The 11,684-nt window shown below is 38.2% G+C and overlaps 1 protein-coding gene across 1 annotated transcript; it reads left to right on the top strand.

The window, feature by feature from the left end:
• The first annotated feature begins 2,212 nt into the window (after nucleotides 1–2,212).
• On the top strand, nucleotides 2,213–3,445 carry LOC133525217 (uncharacterized). Its single transcript, XM_061861506.1, has one exon. It carries the CDS (start codon nucleotides 2,213–2,215, stop codon nucleotides 3,443–3,445), a length of 1,233 nt encoding a protein of 410 aa, XP_061717490.1.
• Nucleotides 3,446–11,684: the final 8,239 nt, after the last annotated feature.

Below are 11,684 nucleotides of genomic sequence, written 5' to 3'. Positions count from 1 at the left end.
TTCATTTGTCACTTCATCGTCGCCCTAAAGAAAGAAAGGGACTAAGTTCTGCCTCCCGGGAGCGATTTTTCTAGACACATGTATTGGAGGTGAAAGTGCAGTTTTCTTTAATGTATGTCTCTGACCAAAGATAATTGATTGTGTCTTTGCTCTGACCATCGGTCACGTAGTTTACGCAGTATACAACAGATGGCGCTGTGTTTTGCTTAACGAGAATGTTCGGTCAGAATTGTAAGGAAATGCAGGGCTTATAATTATAAGTAATTACTTTGAAATCATTGGCTTAACTTTGATACGAAATAAAGGTAAAAGTCAGGTGTGCTCCAATCCTTATACATTGTTAGATAACAGTATGACTGTCTCGACATGAGACCTTTCTTTTGTAAGCGTGTTTAACGCGTCAAGCTCGGGTTTCCTTTCGGACTGTAGATTTTCATCTTTGTTCAGGCTGTGCCCGTACTATGAGCTCAAATTCATTTCTTAACATTAGATTAACTAAGTATTAACCCACCTTTTACCAAAACAGTTTCTTCAGTTTCTAGAATAACTTACTTATTAGAATAATAAGTATTAAATAAAAAATAATTTAAGTACTTCATAATTTTACCGCAAAAAGTGCTCGATTTGTAAATACAAGCTTACCTCTGCGAAGTTCTTTCTAATGCTAAAAAACGAAATATAGTTTAGTCTTGCCAGAGCTGAACGAGGGGGGGGGGGGGGGGCGCTAGGGTCGGCAATGCGCATGTATCTCCTCTGGAGTTGCAGGCGTACATAGGCTACGGAGACTGCTTACCATCAGGCGGGCCGTATGCTTGTTTGCCACCGACGTAGTATCAAAAAAAAAGTCTATTGTATTAGAACCAGGTCAGCTATAGTTACATTAGTAAAGATGCCCGAAAGGAAGGGAAATGCTCTTAAGTAATATCCGAATACCTTAAAAAATCTAATATAACTTTATCCTTTATCTCACACCCACGAAGAAACCGTAACTGCCAAATTTTATCAAAATCCAACGAAAAAACTAAAAAAGGGCAATAAAATAAATATCTGGCCAAATAAACTTCTCAATATGAGTATTTTCATTTTGTAGACAATAGTAAGCGCCAAGAATTATTCTCATTACTTTTTGCTTACTTGCTGTCTAGTTTTTACATAAAACCACTTTAGATTATAACATTGATTGATGGAATCCAAAAGAATATTGTGTAACAAATAGATGTAGCTTGGAATAGTACGTTTTAGTTTAAAACAGCATCTAAACTATCATCTGACAAAGTATCAGCCGGGAGGCCCTCGATTATTATTTTACTTGACATTGTGTAAATTTGATATTTTTAAATTTTTGTTTCTATTTTTATATATATTGCCTGTTTTTTTTAATATTTGCACGCCTGCATGCATTCTTTTATCTTGTAAGACCTTTATATTACTGTGTTCTATGCAAATACATTCTTTGAATCTTTTGAATCTTTGAGGCGATGACTGACGAAATATTCTCCTGGCCCGCGGTCTATAACCATTAGGTCTAAAAATTTGTGGGACCCTTTTTTTCTTATTAAAAATAGAATAAGCTCGTGATTTTGAATAGGAATAATGTAAATATTCCCAATGGAAACACATACATTTTTGGCACAACTTTAAATTCTGACTTCTGTAACACAGGTTTTTACCTAGCTAAGAATTCAGGGACTTCAACACCTAAATGTATTTGCCTTTAATGCCAATAATATATATATATATATATATATATATATATATATATATTATTCAGAGTTTATTACAGCTGCTAGCAGGTGCGGGGCGCCTCCGGCCGACGTGGCGTGCGCGCACGCCGCGCTGCGCGCCGTCGCGTCGCCCGCCGACGCTTCTCTGCGGCTGACACCGTTCTCACCAGATGAAGTTATATTAATAATAAACAAGCATATAGCCCCTAAGAATAGCACTGACCTATACGGCATATCACCAAGTTTACTCCGATCAGTAATCCAACCGATTGCACCCATTGTTGCTTACATATTTAATGCCTGCATTAGAGAGGGTGTATACCCTTCACCTCTAAAAAAAGTTAAAATATCACCCCTTTTCAAAGGAAAGGGCAAAAAAAACCGACATGAAATCTTACCGACCGATATCCCTGGTTCCTGCTGTAAGTAAGGTACTTGAAGTAGGCTTGAACAAAAGGCTTCTGTCCTTTATCAGCCAGCTGAACATAATGTCGGAAAGGCAATATGCTTACAGAGCCGGGCGCGCCACTACCGACCTGGTTCGCGAAGTGATGTGGCGGGTTCTAAGTGCGCGTGAGGCTGGCCTGCACGTTGCGCTGCTGTGCTGCGATCTTTCGCGCGCGTTCGACACCGCCGACCACCATCTTATAGCCGACAAATTAAATTTCTATGGCATGCGTGGCCCGGTCCTGTCCTTGCTGACATCTTTTATGTCACATCGGTCGCAAAAGGTTGTCGGCGACAACGGAAGGGTTAAATCGACCGAAATGATAAATACGATGGGCGTTCCACAGGGCTCGTGTTTATCAAATACCCTTTTCAGCCTGCTACTCAACGATCTGCCTAGTGTCATCCACGAAGCGGAAATATATATGTATGCCGACGACGTGGCCGCCGTTGTGAGTGCGAAAACGGCACAGGAGCTGGAGATAAAATTAAATTCAGTAGTTCAGCGGCTGGAGTGGTGGTTCCAATTAAATGGCCTGGCATTAAATAAGGAAAAAACTATGTTTCTCGTATTCCAGCTTAATGGCACATCCCAGCCACCCTGCCGGGTCACTACCGACCAGCAAACAGCGCTGCAGATGGTCCAAACGACAAAGCTGCTAGGCTTTCATGTCGATAGTGGCCTAAAGTGGGACCACCACATAGAAGAGCTCTGCTCCAAGTTGGGGCGCGCTTGCTTCGCGCTCCGTCGTCTAGCGAGCACGGCTTCGCGCGACGTAGTATTGTCGTGTTACTATGCGACTGTCCACAGTCTCCTCACCTACGGCGTGGAACTGTGGGCACGCGCCGCGGACGCCGGGCGAGCTTTCCGAATGCAGAAGCGGGCTGTGCGCGCCATTGCCGGGTTGCCCGACGATGCATCGTGCAGAGAGCTATTTAAGGAGTTCAAGATTATGCCCCTTCCTTGCGAGTTCATCTACCAGATAGCTCTCTTCACGCACAACAACTTGAGTACGTTCCGTCAACGTGGCGTAAACCCATCCCGCGAGATGCGCAGTAACAAGCTCGCCCACCTCCTCGTCACCCCCGTACACAAGCTACGCAAATCCGAAAGGTCGGTGTACGTCGTCGGCCCGGCAGTGTACAACAGAATACCGGATGAAATAAAAAAAGATGCAGCTTCTGCGGTGGCCTTTAAGTTGAAATTGCGCAAGTGGCTTCTTGGCAATACATTCTATTCCATAGACGAATTCTTTGATCTGCCTAACATATAAATATTATTCATTTACTATAATCTAGTCACTTGTATAAAGCATAGATACTTAAATTAAATGTGTAATAATTAAATTGAATAAAATTAATTAATTACCTAATGATATGAAAACCATCATGAACATGACATGTAACTTGGCGTTATAAATAAATTATTTGTATTTGTATTTGTATTTGTATTTTATAAATAGTAATGCCCAATTAGAAACTAAAATCGCTTTATGTAGGAATTACAGTAGGTTTCAATGTACAAATAGTCTTAATATTTATGAAAATATATGATGTTTACTAGACTAGAAATAGGGATGAATCAAGCCTCCTTGAATGGAAGCTCAATATCAAGTTACTTTACGCTAAATTTCGTCAAAGAATAAGATAATAGGAGATTTGTCACTGATTGGCTTAAAAAAGTACCTGTATTTTTATTTATATATATATTCCTATGGTTTTTATATAGGAAACGTCAATTAAATGTCCTATTTCTGCCGGCAGCATGGTTCCGTTTTTATCACCTGTCACTATGCCCGTCACTTTCGCGCTTACATACTTGTTAGAACGTGACAAGCATGGTGATGGTGACCATCATAGCCCTACGGTACCGCAACGCTATAGTGTTAAATTACTGTCTATATCCTTGATATAGATCGTGTCATTAACGACAACGCGTTCCTTGACTTCTATTGTCATATCATTAAGGGTTAGATTTGACCAATCTGCGCGTCATCGTGGATGACAGAACTATAAATGAGTGACGGGTTGCACGTTCTAATCGCGACAGCAACGCGCCAAAGACTGTCTCTTCTTCTTTTTTTTAAATTATGGCTTCAGTCCAGTGGGACTATTTCGCCAGAATCAAGATCATAGGAGCTTTAAATGAGACTATAATTGTACGGTTAGTACAAGACAGTGTACGGTGATTTTATCCGCTCTTGTGAAGTGATAGCTGGACTTTACAAGTAGCACGTGGACTACCGGCCGTTGACTCCAAAATGGTGGTAAAACGCATTTCAAGATTAATTTTCATTCACTGCACATTACCACATTAGTTTACTGTAAGTATAATAAGCTATCGATATTACACCTTAAACAATATTAATAAGTAAAAAAACAAAGGAATTAATCACGAGGCGTGACGTGACCATCAATATGGCGCTCGAACCGGAAGCCAAAGACTGTCTCTCATTTTATAAAGTAGATTGGCAGTGACGAATGTCACCCATTTTTACCCGACTGCCTTAGAAGGAGGGTAATGTTTTTCGCGGTAGGTAATTCAAGCTGTTGCGGTCGCAATCCGATGAAGCGCTATACAATACTATACTATACTTCGCTTTGGTTTTTTTAGCATTAGAAATAGGGTAGTCATTCTTGACCAGACTTTTTATTGAAAAATGCTTTAAAAAATAGTGTATATTACATATGAAACCAAAAGAAAAGAATGATCACAAATTCCGTATAATTCTTACATATTTGCTGTGACTTATTTTTCAAAAGCGTTTTTCAGTAAAAATACACGTCAAGTATTTCAGTGCCAAGCGGACCCCAAACTTTTATGAGCCGTGGCAAAAAACCGGGACAGCGCTACAAATTTTCACAGTCCGAAAGTCACCTTAAAGGGGCCCATTGATTACCAGTTCTCCGGACGATATCTGTCTGTCATTTATTCGCGATTTTCAGCTTTTGCGAATAACTAACAGGCTGATATAGTCCGGGGAACTCGTAATCAGTGAGCTCCATAAGGTTAGAAAATTTAAGTCATATAAAACTCATTTAATTTACTTAATATCTTCATGTTTGAAGCTCTCTTTGATCTTTGACCCTCTGTCTTCGGATACGGACAAATTGGCCAGCGTCCAAGAAAATTGAAGAATGAAATGAACGAACGCCCACGACTCTTCCATTGAATATGGCAATTATTTACTTTCTCTAAGCGATGCGCTCAGCAACTTATGGTATTATGATTTATTAACTTATTAAATAATATCTGATTTAAAATGTAACTACTTACATTGCTCATGGAAAATAGTTTCTTGGCAAATATTTACCAAGTAATATGACGTAGATACAGTCACCATAAGGTATATCGGAGCGCACAAGGTTTACAAATATCGGAACAAAGTCGGCTTACAATTAGACGGGCCGCGCTTTAGATATTTTTAAACACCTTGGCTGCTCCGATCTGATATATCTGGACTGTACGAATAGGTTCAGAGTGGAAAGTAGTGTTGTGATAAAAACTATCAAAAGTAATTCAGGGTCACATACATTTTTCACATACAGAATTTGCCGCCATTTTCTAGTTTCTACTCGTATTTTAATTAGACCAAGTCTATATCGCAGCTAGAAATCTGAGTCACCAACGTTCCCTTCAGGATGGCGTTGAGTTCCCTCCACATTCATCTTCCTCGCCTTATCCCGGCTTTTTGCCACGGCTCATCACGGTACTAGACTGCACGATTAGATCAAATTCGTGAGTTACACCACTGAACTAGCACCATTCTTAGTGCCCGTAAGGCCCGTCCTTAGATATATGTCAATGGTGTCTGCGCTCCGCTTGGCAACTAATCCCAAGGATTGACGTAAGTACAAGTTTTTTACAAAAGTGACTACCATCTGACTTGCCAACCCAGAGAGAACACAAGGCCTTGTTGGGATTAGCCCAGCTTCTTAACGATGTTTTCCTTCAACGAAAAGCGACTGGTAAAATATCAAGTGATATACCATATCATAGCTAAGTTCCGAAAACTTGTTTGCCACCGTCAACGTATAAAAAAGAAATAAAAACTATACTTTAAAGCAGACAATAAATCTCTTAGTATGTGGAAGACTTTTGCGTCGACAAGGTCAAGTCCTGGACATAAACACGTACAGATATCTTCAAAAGTGTTAAAATGTTTATACCTACAGGATTAGGGACCTAAAGGGGATGGAGGGGAGAAAAAAGGTGAGGTAGAAAACATATTTAATGTAGGTAGTGTGTGAAATAAAATAAAATAAAAAATAACATCGTGCAAGTGAATTTTAAACTATATAATGTGCGTCCAGATCACCCAAATGCGCTATTCCGCCCACCACACCACTAGAAGGCTAGCTTCAAGCGCGCGTACGGTGTGGGAGCAGCGCGCGCGCAGCACGTTAGCGAGCGACGCATTCGCGGTGCATTCAGGCAATCTGGACGCACCTATCGTACTTATAGAGTGTTAAATATATAGACACTGACCACGCTAACTTGGCAGAAAGAATGCTCATGCTATGCTGCCCTATAAGCTCTATACTTGACGTAGCACTTGGCATGAAAACTTAGCGTGGTCCTACTTACCAAAAACACAACCAAGTAACAAAAAACACAAAATATTAAATTATTGTATATAAAAAAAATCATAAGGCATCTTTAAAAATCGCTTTATACAGTGTGTATTTTTAGTGCTACAAAACAATTCTGAAAGATTTTTTGCGCATAATTCGTTTTGATTTTTTTTCGAGCGGCAATATATTTCGTATATCACGGTCGCTTGTGACAGTTGTGACGTCACGTCATTAAATGCGACATTTTGAGTTAATAAAAAGTAGTCATACATTACTTGCTAAATTATTTTATATGAAAAAATAAAAGTCATCCATTTTTTTTTTTATAAAATGTAAGATAGTGTGTTAATTAAAGTCTACTTTGATCATGCAATCGTATCAAAAATACAAACTGTAGAAAAAACTTACCGGGAAATACATTTGCATAAAACCAACTTTCCGTGTCTCTTCAAGATTCCATTAGTTCAATTTGCATATTAAATGTTTATGCATGAGGTATCAAGTAGTATTTTTGATTTATTCTACGCTGGACTCTAATTGACAGAACCGAGTCTATGATGGTCTCCCTTTTGGGTATAGGATGAGGTCGCGACCAATCGCTGGCCAATTTGCCGTGTTTCTCCTTCATGTATATTTTCTGTACCTTTAAGTCAAAATTGTTACTTACATGCTATATATCATTGATCAGTAATAAATGACTTTTTTTTGTCATCAAACGTTATTCATCATCATCATTTTAGCCTCCAGTCACCCACTGCTGAGCATAGGCCTCTCTTCGTGTACGCCACTTATCCCGGTCCTGGGCTAGTCAAATCCAGAAGTGTCCCGCGATTTTTCGAATGTCGTCCACCCAACGAGCCAACGGACGCCAGGCGCTTCTTTCATCCGAAAGCGGCCACCAATCCGTCAACATTTTGGTCCACCTGCCATCACTCTGCCTGGCAACATGTTATAAATGTTGCAATTAAGTGAAAATCGTTGAAATACTATAGCTGAGCATTAATTTATAACTTTTCTTTATGGACGGTAGGACGGTTTCTACACTCTTTTCTTCCTGCAATATGTCACATAAAATGTCGATCAACGGCTGTAGCACGATCGAATTTTTATCACTTGTCACATGCCTGTCACTTTCGCCCTTTCATACTTGTTAGAACGTGACAGGCATAGTGACAAGTGATAAAAATTAAACCATGTTGCCACTGTGCCCCTAGTTATATATTAACAGGGGCCTTATTCGACATGCACAACTGTCAAATTTCGCGTCCACATCAAATCAACACTTGATTCTATCGCATGTTGATTGTATCAAGTGTTGATTCTATCAACTGTGGATATTATCATTTGGAACAATCAAAACTCATTCATAGAAAAAATAATCAAACTAAAATCAACTTTGTTTATTACTACTATACAGTTTGTAATGGCTCTGAACTCGAAGTGGATCGGTTTGATTTGATTGTCACCTGACTGTGGATTGCTAATGTCAAATTTTGACAAGTGTTGATTTTATTGCTAGACTTTATTGTCTATGGGCTTGGGCACCATCTTGGATTTTTTGACGTACGACAGGGAATACCCTTCCTCTCATACAATATATGGCATAGAGTAAGGCGTCTTTTTTTTTAAAAACATAACTTTACAAGAATCAGCGACATCTTGTATCCGATAGTATAAGTAATGCGCTATGAATAATGCGGCGGCGAGTAGTGAAACTATACCTGACAATGTCAATCAATTAAAAAGTGACCACACAGTTGATGGTCGATAAAGGCGATTATTAATTGAATTTTAACGACAATAAAGCACTATTGACATGCGATCTTTTTGTTGAACCCACACCTACACGTCGAATAATGCTCGCTCCACATATTCTCCTAGAAACGCTCAAAATTGTAAAAAAAATTGATGCAATTTACTCCGCACCCAGTCTCAAGTTGCTTCTAAACCACGTTCACGAACCAAGTTGTAACCTAACACATCTGTAAATATAAGGCATATGATTTAGAGATAAAGTCCGTTTTTTTTTAATTACGAGATGGTTCATGAATAACCTTTATTCCTATAAAAATAATACTACATTTGTCAAAAAAAAATTTTGTATTGCGCTATTACATAATGCATAAAATTGATATAAAGATAGGTACCATAGTAGCTCGCTCACTTGGTCTATCAACAACTATTTTAATGCTCTTTGTACTCGTATACGCGACCCCATTGTATGTACAGTCGCCATCAGATATATCGGAACGCATGTATGAGATCTCAAATTATTAAGATAAGACCTACTGTCCTGTCTATATTACTTACCAAGACCTAAGTACCTATTATTTATATGTACCTACACAAAGATAATTCCTATGTTAAAAGGAGATTAAATACATATTTTGTTATTCAACTACAAATAAAATAAAATTTATCTTTTTCAGTTAACACATTTTTTTACCGATTTCTTTAATAAAATAAAACATTAAAGTATTATGTGACTATATTTCATTGTCTTCGGTGTAGATTATTTACTGATGTTCCAATTTCCTGTATCAGTTTGGTACCAGGAAATATAAAAACTACACCTCTTCAAAAACTTTGCTGGTAGTTCGACATCTGTAAGTTTAAATATAAAACATGATAAAAACACTTAAGTCAAAAACGTATACATAAAATATTTGCCCTATATTCTGGTCGCTCGGTAGGGTGCCCAGAAGGCTGGGTGCATTTCCGCGCTGGTTAACAATGCTGATCCTCTGGTCACCAGAAGCCTAAATAAGGCGCTCTCATAGAGCCACGCTAGTGCCCTACAGTTTCAAATTCAACCCCAAGTGCCACAAATATGTAGTTAAGGGTTTAAATTCTGGATCAAGAACATGGAATACTATTCGCTAGTAAGGCCATAGGTATTAGAAAAAAATAATAGTAGGAGACGGCCGTGGTCATGGTAGGTGGTACAGGTGGGCCAGGCAAGCTCTGAAATTATGCACCTATTTTACTATAACTTTGTTCACCTGTGTATATTTACTGTGTCCATGATAATCATTTTTAATATGTAGCCCGTGTAATCGGGCTGTATAATTGGTCTCATATTTTTTAACACAAAATCATAATTTTAATTCAATAATTAATGGTGTTTTACATATTAATCATTAATGTTTAATGTACCTATTTTGCAAAATTTTCTTGCATATAATAATATTGTTTACTTCAATTGACGTGTTTATTATTTTCGTTACTATGTCAACGTTAATACTTAAAAAATTATAACGTGAAGGTTGAGTCCGCAGTACAGTTACAGTTTACGTACATAGTGGCATTAGCACAGTCGGATTAGGACCAAACTCGAAATGTCTGAACAGTCATGAAATTTGGTATGTATATACGCCCCTTAAAGACCCCTTTTTCATGCCCACACCATTTGACATTTGGGGACCTCGAGGAACCGCAGCCATCTTGGAAAATGTGGACCATCCAGGAGAAATTCGCGTTTTACTCTAAATCTACGTTCTTTATTCAATAATCGTGTAAGGCAACATTCAAGCTTATAAAATTCTACATAAAATAGTTTTAGACATCTTTGCGAAAAAAAAATGATCTTGCTGTAAAAAATACTTGCTAAACCCAGATTTAGCCCTTATACCCTTTCATGGGATATTCTCTTAATAGGAAACTAGGAACAATAAAAATTCCACTTTTAACTATACATTTGTACATAATCTACCCCAATATCAATATTTTACTTGACTGCAACTTAACCAGAAAGTAGGGTTATGGGTATAAGTACTGAGGATTCAGGACACCCTGTACCTTAGGATACTGGACGGATTTTTTAAATGACGTATTATTTAGCCCTAAACTTTTTTCTTCCGTTAATTTTAGTAACTTTGTATTGCATAGCACTTGTATACTAACTGTGGATCTACTGATGTCTGTTTTACTGTACTCCGCTCAATAGTTTAGGCGCTAGAAGAAAAAATATGATTTAATATTCGGAGTCCTCTCAAGGCGGCTGTATTGATTTTTCTTTAATAGAACAAGTAAAAGTAGGTTGTGAATGGCAAGAGAAATCTAACGATACGTCATTTAAAAAAATCCGTCCAGTATCCTAATACCTAGCTACTGGGTGTACTGAATCATCAGTACGTACACCCATAACCCTTCTTTCTGGTATAGTCACAGTAGAGTAAAATGTTAATATTGGGGTAGACCACGTACAAATGTATAGTTAAAAATAGAATTCATATTCCTCCGAGTTTCCTTTTAAGAGAATGTCCCCTGGAAGTGTATAAGCGTTAAACTTAGATTCAGCAAGTATTCTCTATAACAAGATGTATTGTTCTGCAAAGATATCGAGGACTTTTTTGTGTAGAATTTAATAAGTTTTAATGTTGACTGTTGTGTTGATGGTACACATTTTCCAAGATGGCTCGGATTCCTCGAGATCCCCAAATGTTAAATGGTTTGGGCATGAAAAAGGGGCCTTTAATTTATATACATAATAAATTTCATGACTGTTACAGAGATTTCGAGGTTTGTCCTAATCCGATTATGCTACATAGTGCGTCCGCAGCAAATTCGGTTCTCCATACAAATGTAGTTACGCTCTCATTTTAAAATGACTTGCTAGATTGCTCTGAAACTTTGTACTTATAATATGATATGGTATGTCTATGCCTATAATTAATTTAAAACATAAATGTGAAATGAGAGCCAGTTAAGTTCAATATTAAGAATATGAGTCGTTGTTGATTCGCCGACAACGGAATTGAGATCTATATGGGTCCCATGTTCTGTGCTGTGTAGAAAATCCTGAAATTATAAAAGATTTGTCTTGGCTAGTTTTTACGTATAGGCTACGTATCACCGAAACGTCACAAACACCACGAAGGTTCGGCTTGTACGGGCCGTCGTTTTTCCTATATTCTTACACGCTGCGGAGACCTGGAC

The sequence above is a fragment of the Cydia pomonella genome, chromosome 14 (assembly GCF_033807575.1).
Source record: "Cydia pomonella isolate Wapato2018A chromosome 14, ilCydPomo1, whole genome shotgun sequence".
Lineage (NCBI taxonomy): Eukaryota > Metazoa > Arthropoda > Insecta > Lepidoptera > Tortricidae > Cydia > Cydia pomonella.
Note: the sequence above shows the minus strand (reverse complement) of the source record. Positions and strands in the feature narration are given on the sequence as shown.

Bases quoted from the DNA above. Each gene is read 5' to 3' on its own strand.
- LOC133525217 (XM_061861506.1), top strand. From the start codon at position 2,213: ATGTCGGAAAGGCAATATGCTTACAGAGCCGGGCGCGCCACTACCGAC.